The 16,533-nt window shown below is 42.6% G+C and overlaps 1 protein-coding gene across 1 annotated transcript in view; it reads right to left on the bottom strand.

Moving 5' to 3' along the window:
- Nucleotides 1-377: 377 nt before the first annotated feature.
- Nucleotides 378-16,533, bottom strand: part of HRH2 (histamine receptor H2) — a 64,136-nt gene continuing 47,980 nt past the window's right edge. The window contains 1 exon segment of the mRNA XM_030212516.1: nucleotides 378-1,373. Within this exon segment, the coding sequence (XP_030068376.1) occupies nucleotides 1,178-1,373 (196 nt within the window). The 3' untranslated portion in view covers nucleotides 378-1,177.

Raw genomic sequence — 16,533 nt, 5'->3', positions numbered from 1 at the left:
TAAAAGTTTGTGTTTAATTTGTATGTGTTTTCTAGTTTTATGTAGACACGCTGTTTGCTGGGGTTTTCCTCTCACTCTGCCATCCCTACCACTCTCTCAAATTATGCCCACGCTGCCCAATATATCTTCTTACCCCCCTGCTTTGCCACTCACAGTTGGGAATAGCTGTGCAGTGAGGTAGAAATTGGAGAGCCTGTTGTCTGAAAAGAATGTGGGTAGCCGGGGCTGCTCCAGTGGTTCAATGACTGCTCTGTGGAGGGAGCTCAATTCTATTTCCAACTCAGGTCTTCTTTCACCCAGAGGTGGGGTTCAGGATGTTACTGCCACGTTCAGAGCCTGTGGACAGGAAGTGAGTCCCAAGCAATAAATTTAAGACCCATGATTAGAGGGTTCTGGAAACAGACCTGGTGGATGGCCACAGTTGAGGTCTGTCACTGCATGATTTGACTACAGACAGTTGGGAGGGGTTTTTAAGAGGGGAAATATTCTTAGGTAGTTGTAAATGAAGGATGATGAGGCTAAATCCCAGCTCTGGTTCTGATTGATCTAGAAGCCTAAACGATCAGGTGGGACCTGCTGGGAGAAAAACAAACCTTGTGTAGCTGAGGCAGTGCAGAAGAGCTTTGAAGGCAGAGTAGAGGGGTCTGAGGATATTGAGAGAGTAAAGGAGCGGTGTGTTATGTGTGTGTGTTTATTTGATACACAGATTTCATTAAACAGAAGCCCTAAATATAATCATACCTGAGCTGCTGCTTCAAATAATATGAAATAACCAGATATTGTACACACAAGGCAGTGACGTTTTGCTGGAAAGAGAGGAGGTGACTTAAGAATGTGATTCTAGAAAGTATTGCACCTTTCACATTCAAAATCATTGAAATACCGTACATGGTAAGCAAGTGTTCTATTTGGGTGGACTCAGACCATATCCCTGTCTGTTCCTTGTGTTCGTCTTTCAGTGCTGACGGGGAAAATACATGTGCCTCGAGAACATATTTCCTTCTGAGTGGACAGCAGAATCTACTGGCCAGCTAGTGGCTTCCATGAGTAATCCATGACTCTTAGAAGGGGTCTTCAAACAAGAAGAGAATCAACCCAGCACCAGTGAATCCAGTCTGATAGCTGGAACTGTCTGTGCCTGGTCTCGGGACTGTTTTGGCAAGTTACAGAGTGTGACTCAAGAGACACCGGCGTTAGAAACATCCTCAGGAGCCTGAGGTTGAAGTGCTGCGCTCTGGAACTCTTTGTCTTCCAACACTGGTTCTTCACACATCGGGATCCACACAGTCTGCTTTGGAAGGAACTTTACCAGGCAGAGCCCACTCCAGCAGGTGAGGAGGTTGATACACTTTCTGCATGGTCCAGCATGGTCTCTGTAAGGAGCAAAAGCAGAGATTAGCATGTTAAGAGATCTTCAGTCCTTCGCACTCTACAGCAGTGAGAACGCTGGCTGATTTCTGGCAAAACATACAGTCCTGTTTTTATGCTGGTTATCAGAAGAACTCAGGGACAATGCCAAGACTGAATCTGCCAGCTGGTGGCCTTAGCTCCCATGTAAGCCTATCCCCCTCAGCTCTGCGCTGTCTTATGACTTTGGATGCTGTAGGATGTTAACCGTACACGTATTGCAGTACAGACAGAGCGAGGCAACGCTTACATTATAAGAGGTTCTCAGGACAATATGTTAACTTTTTAGATAGTGCCTATGAGGTTTGTTTTCATAGGTTCCTTATGATAACCATTTATTAAATTTGCACTGTTTCTCTAACTGCTCATTGTGGAAGTGCAGCAGTATCACATGTCTGACTGGCTGGAAAGCTCCTTCCTAAAAGAACGCTGTCAGATACAAGTCTGGTATTGCAGAGCCGAAGACCCATCACAGCTCATAATTAACCCTTTGTACATGGCTTTCTTACTCTTTCTGTATTTTGCTATAAGGTCATTAAACCTCTTTGTAAGAGCCCTGAAAGCAGCTGAGGAGACAATGCAGCGCTCTTGGTCACTGTTCATGGCTTTTAGGCCCCATTGATACAAAATATGAAAAACCTTTAGTCAGTAGACCCCTTTGCAAAAGAAACACAGAAAATGACATGTGGCTTACCCAGTCTACCCATCTGTATCATCTACTAAGCTCTGCTATCCCTTCCTCTCCCTTACAGATCCTGTGCCTGTCCCCTGCTTTCTTGAATTCAGATACAGTCTTCACCTCCAGCACCTCCACTGAGAGGCTGTTCCACACATCTACGGTCCTCTCTGTAAAGAAGTATTTCCTTGCACTACTTCTGAGTCCATCCCCCTTTCACCTTCATCTTATGCCCCCTTGCTCCAGAACGTCCTTTCAGTTGAAAGAGACTCGCCTTCTGTGCATTTATACCATAGAGAGTACTTCCAAGTTCATTTCATACTTTTATACCCTGCTCTACTGCTTTGCCATCTAGGTGATTTACATTCTCAATGAATATAATAAACAGAACAGAGGGAAACTCTCTGAATAACACATCACAGTGAAGGACAGGGGGCAAAACTACAATATTTGATAGACAAGCAAGGGGGGGGGGGGATACACACAAGGGGACTCTAATACCCTGCAGGATTCTCATAGGCTAACACTTTATGTATATGCAAAGTTCCATAGGTTACTATGCAACTTTGTAAGTCTAAGTGCTTTGAAAATATGCCTTATAGAGTTTCCCACAGAAGATCAGCTGGCCACAGAAATTTCACCTCGATCCCTTCCCTTGCCCATGAGAAGGACAGAAACAGATCCTCAAAAAAATACAGAATAAGGGACCATAATTAGAAACAGAATTGTGCAGAACTGGAAACTCTTAGAAGCTGCAACGCCAGAACAAGAGAAACAGAAATGCATTTCCTTTTGTACTGTGCAAAATGCAAATGGGTTTATAATCAAAAAGGACAAGTTTTTTTTTTAAATGTCCTTGAACTACTACTAAAAAGGTGTGAGGTTAACTAACTAAGGGGTCCTTTTACTAAAGCTTAGCATATGCTAATGGATCACCACTGACCGACCTACCCTAGACCACCAGGGCAACATTTGAATAGGTCCGAGTGGGGGTGGGTGGGTAGGTAGTGGGAGGCTTTCGGGAGGGAGGTTTTTCTGGAGGACAGCTGACTTTTGCAGGAGAATAGAGTGCCTGCGCAGTCGGAAAAAAAGTTCTGTTCTCCTTGAATACATAAGAGGAGGGGGCTTTGGTATGTGAGCTGGACAACAGGGCCAAATATGTGCGACTTGGTATATCTGCATTACATCCTGTGCTTCAGTTATTCGTTCAGCAAGGTACTTCATAACCAAAATCAAGTTATTGGGCCTTAATAAGACAGAGGATCTATGGTCATCCTCTGCTTGGTACGTAAAATCAAGTCAGGAGCACAGGAAGTGGATGTCCTTCCCCTAATCTAATTACATTTCTGCATTTGCTCTCTGTGGTTATTCAGCAGCACCACCAACACACTTAACTTCCTTATTGATTCTCCAGCTTTGGGGTCCAGGCTGCTAGTGACATTCACATTCTAGATACAATGTAGATCTTTCATTATTATGTCCTGACACACATCAATGCAAAGTAACTCTGAGTGTGTGCTCATAGTAACATAGTAACGGCAGATGAGGAGTAGCATGATCCATCCAGACTGCCCAGCAGGGTGGCTGGAGTCATGTAAGCTGCTCTGTGCAGAACACACAGGTTACCTCCTCTATGCCTTTATTTTGCATTGTACCTGCCTCTAGGTCATTTGTTTTGCTTTGATCCCATCCTCTTGCTAGATAGAGTCCCTTTGCGTTTCTCCCTTGCCTGGAACACAGATGTATTATGGAACTGCTAGGTTTTTAGTTTGTGTTTCAAGTGCCTGATTAGTTGTTCTTGTTGTCTTGTCAAGATCACTTCTTGAGAATGACATATACATATTTTTGTTTAATAAAAGAAATATAGTAGGATCGAAGAAATTATTTTAGTGGGTCAGGAAAACAGGCCCAGAGAAGTAATCAGCAGTCCTCGACCATCTGCAACTGACCAACCCTCCCCACCTTTGGCTTCCTTGGGCAGAGAGTCCTGAACAGAATCCAGATGGAAGGCAGGTTACTATTCCTTCCATGAAAATCGTATGAAAAAGTCATGTTTGGCTTTGATGTATGTAATGGACATAAGAGGTCAGTGACTGACTTGTTGGAAGAGGTTGAAGCAGCTGGGCTGGGAGGTAAGGCATGGTATGAAGGCATAGACAGATGGTACCCTCCAATGATGTGGCTTGGGTGGATAATTTTATTGACAGCATTGGGCTGCTGTAGATCTTGTAAGGTCACATCTGCAGTTCACTGGTTACAAATCCTTTTTGCATACATTGTTATTATATAATAGAAATGCCACTTGGAAGTGATGCTACTTGGATTATCATAGGTATTGGAGAGAATTCTGTAGGATTAGAGCAGTGAACCACCTGGAAGGATTTATATTACTCCCATCCATATCCATATGAAACTGGAGAGAATGAGCAACCTTCTGTAGGGTCAGAGGACTGGGCCACCTGGAAGGCTCTATATTACTCCCACCAGTATCAACATGGTTACTGGAGAGAATGTGCAAAGTGCTATGTGACCCGTAGGTGTAAAGTAGAACATGCAGCATTTAGCATGTGCTAAGCTTTAGTCTAAAGAGCTCTTTAGAATATAAGCTCTCTGGGGACAGGGAAATATCTAGTCTACCTGAATGGAAATCACCTTAAGCTACTACTGAAAAGCTCATGAGCTAACTTAAAAAACAAACAAACAAACAAACAACCTTGGGTCTTCTCTCGCAGCCTGATTGAACATTGGATTCTTTTTAGTAGGTTTGTTTTTCATTCAGTGGTATAAAATCTGTACTGCTCAAATCACTATTTAATGTTGAAATTTATAATAGACCATCCATTTACGAGGAAAGGAAATTAGCTTGTACAAATGAAAATAACAAGCATCAAGAAGCACTGAAGACCTATATTCTAATATAGTAAAAGCAGTTAGCTTAATGGGGTTTAAAAAAGGTTTGGAAAGCTTCCTAAAAGAAAAGTGCATAAGCCATTATTAAAATGGACTTGGGGAAAATCCACTGCTTATTTCTAGGATAAACACCATTGTAATAAAACGTGCTGACAAAGGAGGCGCTGTAGTAGTGCAGGGACAGGTGCAAATATGTTCAAGAGATTGATTCACAACTATCAGATATAACATCTTATCGTATGGTGTCCAAAGATTTCATCAACTTGAACAAGGTTTCCTCACGATGAAAGAACACCAGTTCCTGAACAACAAGACCCCGGTGTTACCGGTGCTGTATGCATTCCCCAAGGTGCATAAGGATTTAATTAATCCGCCTGAAAGACCGATTATGTCTTCCAGAGGATCACTCCTGGAACCACTATCTTTGTACGTAGACACATTTTTACAGGTCTTTGTATCTGAAAGCAGGTCGTACATTAAAGACACAACAAACTTTCTGAATATAATGCAAGATTTTCAATTGCCAGAGTCTCCCATCCTAATGGTGACATTAGACATAAAGTCATTATATACAATGATACCCCAAGATGAACTACTTCATGTTGTTAAGGGCAAGTTAGATTCATGTCCCAGATCACATGATGTCCCCTCTCAATTCCTTCATAAACTCACTGAGATTGCATTATATAACAACTTTTTTGGGTTTCAAGGGAGAATATTTCTGCAAACATCTGGAGTAGCGATGGGCACTACATTTGCACCAACAGTAGCCAACATATTTATGGCGGATTTTGAGGACACATGGCTGAAAACATCTCCATTTTGTGCAAGAATTCTCCTATGGAGAAGGCACATCGACGATGTGTTCATTTTATGGAATGGCTGCATTGATGATCTGAGAGTATTTTTGGTTTGGTTACATTAAATTTTTCAGACTCATGTATCCATTTTCTGGATGTAGAAGTTTGTGTATCGCAAGGAATATTCCACACAAGAGTATTTACGAAACTGACAGACAAAAACACCATATTAGAATACAGCAGTTGCCATCCAAAAACTCTTAAAGACAGCCTTCCTTTCTCACAGCTGTTGCGATATAAACGCATCTGCTCTGAAGATGCAGATTTTAAATCTCAAGCCAAGAACTTCAGCGAGAAATTAATACATAGGAAATATCCACAGAAGACCTTGAGACAGGCATATACCCAAGCTAAATTTAACAATAGAGATCTATTGTTATGAGAGAAACAGCAAGATATAATATCAGACCCTACACTAACATTCATCATGAGATTTGTGCCAGGAGGCGAGGAAGTGGCTTACATCATCCGCAAACATTGGGATGTAATGCAATCACACCCGTTGTTTGCCAATTACAGACTGAGAACTGCATTCTCGCATGATAAAAACTTGAAGGAAATATTAAGTCCTGCAGTACTAAGAGATGGGGACTTGCTACCTACAATCGCCATTAAGGGACATGTGACATGTGATAGATCTAATTGTACTTCGACAATAGTAGGTAACAGCTTTGTGCATGAGGGGAGAACGTATTATTTAAGACATAACACTACTTGTCGCACTCCATATGTGGTATATTACATCGTTTGCCCATGCAACAAGGTGTATATAGGTAAAACCAGTAGATCTTTAAATGCCAGAATGATGGAACATCGCTCCCGTATTACAGCACAACAATTAGGTGCCCCGTTGGTCCAGCATTGCGTGCAGTACAACCACACAGCAGATGTTTTGAAATGCATGGTGATCGATCATGTGACCTTGAGCACCAGGGGAGGAGATAGAAACAGAAAGTTGTTACACAACAAGAGACGTTCTGGATATACCACCTAAATACCATGGAACCAAAGGGTTTGAACACTTATGTTCACTGGGGCTGTTTTATGTGATACCCCGCTTGTCGCCCAGACACGACTAATAATACAGACCGGATATTAGAGATCAGTGGGCAGGAACTGCATATAAAAGACCGCCATTTTAAACTGACAAAAAGACGCCAAAATACATTGAAGGCAGTTACACTGTGAGCTACTAGTTTGATTGAGATTGATATCTTTGAATAGCAGTTGGGAGATATCAAGGAGTTTGATTTTTGTCTTCCCAGGCCCGGATTGCACTTGCAATTGAACCCTTGAAAAAGCCGTCATAGCGAAACAGGCACCTGTCGGGGGGCAAGACCTGTACCTGGGATGAGAGTTGTACCTGGACTGGACAACACAGGACAGTAACAACAGCAGATAAGTCAACATGGCCAGGCTGGATGTAGATTACACAGCCGATAGGGCCGTTATTAAGAATTGTTTCCGGCTGCACTATTTGATGTGTAATAGAAGTATGTATAACCACAGCGGAGAAGTAGAAAAGTGATTGTGACTCCGTGGTTGACCGTAAATAAGCTAATATCGATTAACCATACTTCAAGAAAAACATATAAAAACAAAAAATATATATATAAACATTGAAGCCTAGGTAGGAGGGAGGCTGTCAATGATTAAATTTGTCACCAATAAAAAAGAATGTACAACGATTGGTGTTAAAGACTATTATGGTGACTGTATGAGACTCTCCCTTGAACAGCTAAGAGTATTTCATGGCACATTAAGACACCATATATATACTTCGGAGATCCTCTCTACTGATTGTAGTATTGAATGTTTCTAGGATAAGCAGCATAAAATGTATTGTACTTTTTTTTGGATCTTGCCAGGTACTTGCAACCTAGATTTGCCACTGGTGGAAACAGAATGCTGGGCTTGGACCTTTAGTCTGTCCCAGTATGGCAATACTTATGTACTCTGTAAGACATAGATTTCTACCGTCTTCCTACTCTACCCAGCAGCCCCAGCCGGCTCTCCAATCAAAGCAAACTAGAGAAAATATTTCTTCACTCATTTTTCATTCTTTTCCTAATAAGTGCTAATGATATATTTGTTCTCTTAGCTGCCGCTGCACACCGAACAGAGGATTTCAATGACACATAGACCCTGGTCTGTGATTCCTAATGTGAAACCTTGCATCATGTATCTATAGTTTGGGTTCCTCTTTCCTCCATGCATTTACTTTTGTATCTGACTAGTTCTTAACAGTGCATTTCACCATCTTGCCTGAAACATCCTCTTTATCTTCTCCTCTACACTGAGTTAGTGTAACATTACTGCAGATTTCACAAGTTCACAGATTCTGCATCCATTTCACAATAAATTTCTGCCTGGATTTGTCCAACCACTTCTCTGCAATAGAAGACAGATTGCTTCCCAACAGGAGAAAAATGCTTTTCTCCAGTGATTGCAAATTCACTTCAGGATCCAAACAGGCTTCCAGGTGCAATTTTGGAAGGCTCCCTGTTGGCTCAGGCAATAGCGAGGAAGTTGCATGTGGAAAGCAGGCCCTTTGTGAGATTAGCTGTTAGCGTCATGGAGGTAGATTGTGAGATTAAAGTCTGCCTTTTTCCAGTCTGATCATGTACAAGGTGTCATTACTTTCTCAAATTGTAGACCATTTATTCTCTTTTCATCTGGACAGATTTGTAGATTCTGCTGCTGTTTGCAGGCTTTAATTGTTGTCACTCCCTGTTTGGCTCCTGGAATAGCACATGGAGAAACTGCCCCTTCCATGCTGATAATAACCTTCCTCAATCACAACCCAAAGCCTGTTTATTGCTTTGTCAGAGCTGTGCACATTTCAAAAATAATTTTGCTGTTTTAGCAATGACAGTATAAATCACACAATTGTACACCAAATTTGCATTTCTAAAGGATAGCATACAACGCAGATCTACAGAAACATTAGGGAAGTGCAGCCATTCAAGCCTTTGAGCACAATATTGCAAAGGCAGCATGTCAGGGTGGTAATAAAAAGCCATCGCCCGGTCTTCTCCCTTTTGGGGTTGTTCAAGCAGAATATCCCATCTCAGCACACTCTAATGCTAGAACCCTCTTGACACAGAGTTGAAATCACTCCACAGAGCCTAAGTTTTGTCATTAATGGTATTAACTATTTGATAATATCAGCTGGAAAAAGAATTAAAGAGTTAAACAGCCCAAAGTCATGTTTAATGAGTTTTATCGCCGTGGGAACTGCAGAAAAAACACAGGGTCCCCTATTCAGTTACTGGTGATCAGCATTTTCCTCAGAAATTCAAGGCCAGGCCAGTTTCTGAGTATACAGAAACACAGGAGGTATAACGGGACCAATTTGGAAAGATCCAGCAATAGGAAGGTCATTTAAATCTAGAAATAATACGTCTTGCAACAGTATGAATGTTGTCTGCGGGATTGAATGTCTGTGCAAATAGGTGGGAAAATGTGGGATACAAATGCAACAAATAAATAAATATACGTTGGCCATAGTAGCTGTCCAGTTAGAGTGAGATTAAACGAGCACAAGTCTCGTATAATCACTGAGAATCTATAAGCACCTTTAGCAGCACATTGGCGTGACTGTCACCATCATTGGCAAGAAATACGATGGTGAGTAATAGAAGTTATCCAAGAAAGGTGGGAGGGTGGTTATTTAGAACGTTTATTGAACTATCGAGAGCAATTCTGGATTTACACTTTGCAACCAGTAGCTCCGAAAGGATTAAATGCAGAATTGGAGTGGCTCATGCTACTTTGAATCCCTTGATTCTGATTGGTGGATTTCTGTATCAGCTGTTCTTTATAATTGGACTTTGAAACATGCCAGTGGCCCACCGCCATCATGACGACATTTGAGAGCACGATCGACATGTGTGGTTTGGCAAAATCATTGGTGAGAATGGCATATATATATTTTTTTACTAATGAATAAGATACAATCAGTGCTGACTTGAAACTAAGACTGTTTTTTTTAATCACTCAGGGGGGTTGATCCTTGATACAGCCAGTCGGTGAAACATGACTCGTGTCAGATTATTTGAACCCCCAAAGCCAACACTGCAAGCTAAAAGACTATTTCTTTCATAAGTTTAAACTTTGAAACACTTTGATATATGAATATGTTTTGGAGTCTTCACACAATGAAAAATAGTAATATTTTGGACCAGTGACGATTTGCGAGATATACACAGATGGTAAATGAAAATAACAAATTCCGACTGTACTGAGATCCTAATAAAAATAACATAAAATTATTTAAGAATCTTATTTTTGGAAGGTTTGATATACAAGCCTAGGTGATAATTTGATACTGATTATTCAGCTGTAGCTTGTGAAACAGTGATTTCTATAAGATTAAGCCTCGATTTGTATCAACTGAGCAATCAATTATTGGCATTAAATGTCAACATTTTGGATATGTGCCACATCTTATTAAGTCAGGTGCAAGATCTGCGCTCATCCTCTATAGAGTAGTGCTCCTTGCTGGCTTTTTCAGCATACAAATTTGGGTGTCATTTACTGAATCTACCTCTATATCTTTTTTGAGATACAGCAACCAGAATTGAAGGCAATACTGAAGGTGAGGTCGTACCAGGGAGCGATACAGAGGCATTATAATATTTTCTATCTTTTTCCTAATAATTCCTAGCATTCTGTTTGCAAGAGTAGGAAGTGGGGTGGGTGTGTGCGCCCAATAAGAAAAATTGTTTCCTTCAGCACCAAGCCTTTTATTTTAATGCTACTGAACTCCCCTCCCCCCCATTACAAAGCTGCAAGGGAATGCCAATACAGTCCATTCACTTTTGAATGATCGGCATTACCGCACCTTCAGCCACATGTGTGGCTTTGTAAAATGTGTGTGTGTGTGTGTGTGTGTGTGTGGGGGGGGGGGGTTCAAGATAAACCCCTCGATATTCAGCATTATTTAACCAGTCAGAATGGCTGCTGACTAGTTAAATAGCACTTAACTGGCTATCCGCTGATATTCAGCAGGTGATAATCAGCTATCCCCTGCTGAATATCCCCATTTAGTAGCTAGCATATAGCTGGTTATATCACTCAATATAACCGGCTCTCCGGCGATTTTTAAAGCCAGTTTAGTGGCCATATTTGGCCGCATGAAAACATGGGATATCTTTGGCCAGTTTAAAGAGAATCGCTGGTTATCTTTAAACCAGCCATAAATAAGCTGGATATTCAATGCAGTCACTGGAAATGGCCCAGCATTGAATGAACAGGCTCAGCGCCGACCGCGGGAGTTAACTGGTCTAACTCCTGTGCCTGACTATCCACCTCATAGACTTTAACATCAGACCAAGTATGGAACACAGAACCCCTTACTTCCAAAACATAAGCAACCAAACCAGAAATAAATAGTTAGGAGGCAAACAGGGGTGACATGATACAGATGTTCAAATATTTGAACGGTATTAATCTGCAAACAAACCGTTTCTGGAGACAGGAAAGCGGTAGAACTAGAGGACATGAATTCAGGCTGAAGGGGGGCAGACTCAACAGCGGCTAGGGCTCTTCAGCTTGGAGAAAAGGCAGCTGAGGGGAGATATGGTAGAGGTCTATAAAATAGTGAGTGAACAGGTAGATGTGAAGCGTCTGTTTACGCTTTCCAAAAATACTAGGACTAGGGGGCATGCGATGAAGCTACAATGTAGTAAATTTAAAACAAATTGGAGAAAATGTTTCTTCACTCAACATGTAATTTAACTCTGGAATTCGTTGCCAGAGAATGTGGTAAAGGTGGTTAACTTAGCGGAGTTCTAAACAGTTTGGACGGCTTCCTAAAGGAAAAGTCCATAGACCATTATTAAATGGACTTGGGGAGAATCCACTATTTCAGGGATAAGCAGTATAAAATGTTTTGTACATTTTTGGGATCTTGCCAGGTACTTGTGACCTGGATTGGCTACTGATGGAAACAGGATGCTGGGCTTGATGGACCTTTGGTCTTTCCCAGTATGGCAATACTTATGTACTTATGTATGTACTTATGTAATGTCAGAAAGTACTTTTTCACAGATAGGGTGATGGATACATGGAATGCCCTCCCACAGGAGGTGGTGGAGATGAAAACAGTAATGGAATTCAAAAATGCATGGGATAAACACAAAGGAATCCTGTTCAGAAGGAATGGATCCACACAAGCTTAGCGGAGATTGGGTGGCAGACTTCTATGGTCTGTGCCTTGAAAATGACAAGGACAAATCAAGGTCAGGTAAACATATAAGGTAGCTCATACAATGAGTTTATCTTGTTGGGCAAACTGGATCGACCGTACCGGTCTTTATCTGCTGTCATCTACTATGTATGTTGTTAACCCTTCCCTTGTGGATTCAGAGTCCTTCATAAGTTTCTCTTTTCCCAACAATAATTTTTCTCTTTACCAACCCCCCCATCCCCCACCGTTGATGACTGCCTAATAGTTAACTAGCCCTGGACAGAAGCCAGTGTTTGCAAAACTGGCCAAGTCTCCTGCATTGAGTTGAAATTGCCTTTGGAAAAACAGGAAACTCCAGCTCAGCACCCATGAAGAGGTACTGACTCTGCATTACAGCACAGCAAGTGGGTTCATGCTTCCTGGGCCCAACATGAACTCAGTAGCAGGAGACTACCAACTAGAAACTTTCTAAGCCCAGTCCTCATAATGCCCTCCAGAGAACCCTCACGTCAGTGGGTGATTACAATAATATCACCCGTTTATTTGCACAAAGGCATACAGAGAAAGTCGGTGCTATCAGGTGGAAACTTTGAGTGAAGCTTATCTGCCTCAGAGCTGAAAGGTAGATTAGAGCTGAAAGGTGGATAAAGTCATGCCTGTAAGAAGAAGTAAGAAATCAGGAGACCCATTCTGCTGTTTCTTTAATTTTTTTTTTTGTTTTGTTACATTTGTAACCCCGCGCATTCCCACTCATGGCAGGCTCAATGTGGCAGGCAATGGAGGTAAGTGACTTGCCAGAGTCACAAGGAGCTGCCTGTGCCTGAAGTGGGAATTGAACTCAGTTCCTCAGGACCAAAGTCCACCACCCTAACCACTAGGTCATTCCTGTATGGCAAACTAATTTGGGAAGGAGAAAGCAGATTCTCGGGATGCTCAGCCTTACCAGCCAGGCAGTCCATACACCACTTCCATCTATGGCAGAGTGGATGGAAGTTTAAGAGAACAGGGGTAATATCTTTCACTGTACCAAGTTAAAACAGTAAAGATATCTGTTAATGCGTGTGGCCATCTGCCTGTTCAAGGGTGACATCTTACTGAACTGTGCTAATAACAATCAGAATATCATCAGCCTACCCTGAGTAAGAAGGTGTGAGTAGGAGAGAAGGATAGCCAATGTTTGAATTAACTTTTCTGTCTGTGCTTCATCGCTTGAGAGTTGCAGTAAAGTTGCAGTAGTTTTTTAAGTTACTTCATGGTGTGGTCTGGATTTTTGTGCGAGTGGAAGTCTGATGCCTTGCTTGCCCAGCCCTCCAGCCTTAAGGCTGGCCCTGGCCCCACCAAATAAATTCTTTGTTTCCCATCTCCCACCATCCCGGTCAGTGACTAGGCAGTTGCCTAGCTCACCTATACAACAAGGGGGCTAAACAAAGAAAACGTTGCAATTGCTGATTACACTGCAAAAACTGTATCTGCTAAATGATGTAACCTGGGAGTCTAACACAAAAAGTGTTGACTCCTGACCCCTGTCACAGTGTTAAATGTAAACATATATTCTGCATCCACAGAAGCCCCTCCCTCTTCGCCTAACGGTGGGTGAAGAGCAGAACTTGGAATTTCCCCATAGAACCAGCTGCACTAAACAAACAACAACACAAACAAAATCTCATTTACATCATTGTAAACAACTGTTACCTAATAAGGGGGTACGTTTCTCTGTAAAGACCGACAATTAATGTATATAATTTAAACTGTGATCGAGCGATTATTGGTAGCATATCCTGCTTATTTTCAAAAGGAGAAAAACGCCATGTTCGGGAGATGGGCGTCCCGTGGGTGGCCAAATCGGTATAATCGAAAGCCGATTTTGGTCGTCTTCAACTGCACTCCATCGCGGGAATGAATAAAGTTGACGTGGGCGTGTCGGAGGCGTGGTGAAGGCGGGACTGGGGCGTGGTTATCGGCCGAGCAGAGATGGGCGCGCTCGGCCGATAATGGAAAAAAGAAAGGCGTTTTTTAGCGAGATTTAGGACACTTTTTTGGACCCTTTTTTCTCACGAACAGGTCCCAAAAAAGTGCCCCAACTGACCAGGATGACCACCGGAGGGAATCGGGAATCACCTCCCCTGACTCCCCCAGTGGTCACTAACCCCCTCCCACCAAAAAAAACCCACTTGCAAAAACCTTATTTCCCAGCCTCATGCCACCCCTCAAATTCCGTACCCACATCCATGACAGCAGAATGTGTTTGGATCCTCTCACAGCCTTTCCCTGGGTCAGATGTGGCTCTTGGGTGCACTGCAGGGTCACATCAGCATTGCATTATGGTGGGTGTAGGGTATTGGGCTCCGTTGGTGACCACTGGGGGAGTACGGGGAGGTCATCTCCCATTCCCTCTGGTGGTCATCTGGTCAGTTGGGGCACCTTTTTGAGACTTGGTCGTGAAATAAAAGGACCAAGTAAACCTGGCGAAATACTTCATTAACGCCGCTTTTTTTTTCCTTTAATCCGCGAAAGCCAGCCCATCTGGTAGCCACGCCCATGCTCGCCCATGTCCCGCCTTTGCTATGCCGCCGACACGCCCCCCTTGACTTTCGACAGCTCGCAATGGGAAAGCGGCGATGGTGTCAAAAAAGCAGCTTTCGATTATACCGATTTCGCCCACTTTTTGAGAGATCGCCGGCCATCTCCCAATTTATTGTTGAAAGATTGCCAGCAATCACTTTTGAAAATAAGCCCGTAAGTAACATAACATAGTCGATGACGGCAGGATAAAGATCTGTATGATCCATTCCAGTCTGCCCAATCAGATACCATATGTAATGAGTTTGGTGTGATACTTCAAATGGATACCTGATCTTGTTTTGTCTTTGCCATTTTCAGGGCTATAAACCATAGAAGTCTGACCTGGTACTGTCCTTGTTCTAAATTTCTGAAGTTGTCGAAGCTCGTTGTAAAGCTCCACTGCAGCTCATCCAAATCTATTCAGCCACAATCAGGGCACAGACCTAAGAAGTCTTGCCCAGCCCTGGCTTCCCAATTAGTGGTGGTTGCTACCTAATCTCTTTGGATCCATTTCCTGCCCTATGTCCATCCTTGACATTGGTCCTCATACTTTCAGTTTCATCCATTAATTTTCTGCCTTTCTACCCAGTGGCATAGCCACAGGTGAACAGGGACCACCCACTTTGGGCTCCAAGCCCATACAGCAGTACCACACCCTTGCTGTGCCTGGTGGAGATCTGCAAGCCCCAGCCAACTGGAGAGTCCCCAGCAGGAATCACGCATCATGCTCACACCGGCCCTTCCCTCTGACACAACTTCCTGTTTCATATAGATGAGGACCATATTACAAGGAAGGTTCTGGGCCAGTGTGAACAGCGTATATGAACTGCTGCTCATTTGCCAGCAACCTCCAAAATGAAGTTTACAAAATGTACATCAGGGATGGGGATTAGAGATGCGGGATCACCAGTGAGGGAGAGGAGAGGAGGGAAAGATGCTGGTTCATGGTGGAGGATGGGGGGAAATGGAGAGAAAATGTAAGTCCCCCATTTTGGGTTCGACCCCCCAATAAATGGCCATCTGGCTATAATCACTTTCTACCAACTTAGATTTATCCCTCATCCCCCACCCCCCCAGCTGATGTAAGGGTCCTCAGTACTGGAATGGGTTGTGATGGAAATTGAATCAAGAACATAAGAAAGCCATACTGAAGTCAGCACAAGGTCCATCAAGCCCAGTATCATGTCTCTGACAGTGACAGTGGCCCGCCTTGCACCCTCCATTAACTTGTAACCCTTTGCCCCTCTTCCAACAATTATAAGCACCCCAACACCCATCCCAGAATAATGTGGGTAAATAGATTATTTGAAAACTGCCCACCCTCTTTGCTGGTAGGAGTACTCCATGTTTTTGGGTTTTTTTTTTTTTAAAGTTTATGTGGTTATCCCCTAGACAGCTGCCTAGTCCAGTCTAATGGTTGGGCCAGCCCTGCCAGTCTGGATCATAAGTACAGAGCAGATTCCCCAAATTAGATCTATTTCTCATAGCTGATTTCCAGGGATGTGCAATGGCTCTCCCAAGTCTACCCATCTACTAATTTTTATGTACTTTTCCTCCAGGAACTTGTCCACACCTCTTTTAAATTCTAAAATGTTAGCAAACTTAACCACATCCTCTGGCAACAGATTCCTCAGGTTAATGATGGGCTATGTGAAAAACACTTCTAATGATTTGTTTTCATTCTGCTGCTCATTAGTTTCATGGATAACCTCTTGTTTTGTGTTGTTTAAAGGGCCGAACAATTGTTTCTTTATTTAACTGTTCCATCCCACTCATGATTTTATAAACTTCTCTCATACACCCTCTCAGTAATTTCTTCCCCAGGCTAAAGATCTCTAACCTGCTGCCTATTCTTCTTAGGGAAGGTGATTTATCCCTTGTATCATTTTTGTCGCCCTTCTCTGAACTTTTAGCCAGTTTGTAAT

This window comes from Microcaecilia unicolor, chromosome 8, assembly GCF_901765095.1.
Source record: "Microcaecilia unicolor chromosome 8, aMicUni1.1, whole genome shotgun sequence".
Classification (NCBI taxonomy): domain Eukaryota; kingdom Metazoa; phylum Chordata; class Amphibia; order Gymnophiona; family Siphonopidae; genus Microcaecilia; species Microcaecilia unicolor.
The sequence above is the reverse complement of the archived record's forward strand: the minus strand, read 5'-3'. Positions and strand labels throughout refer to the sequence as shown.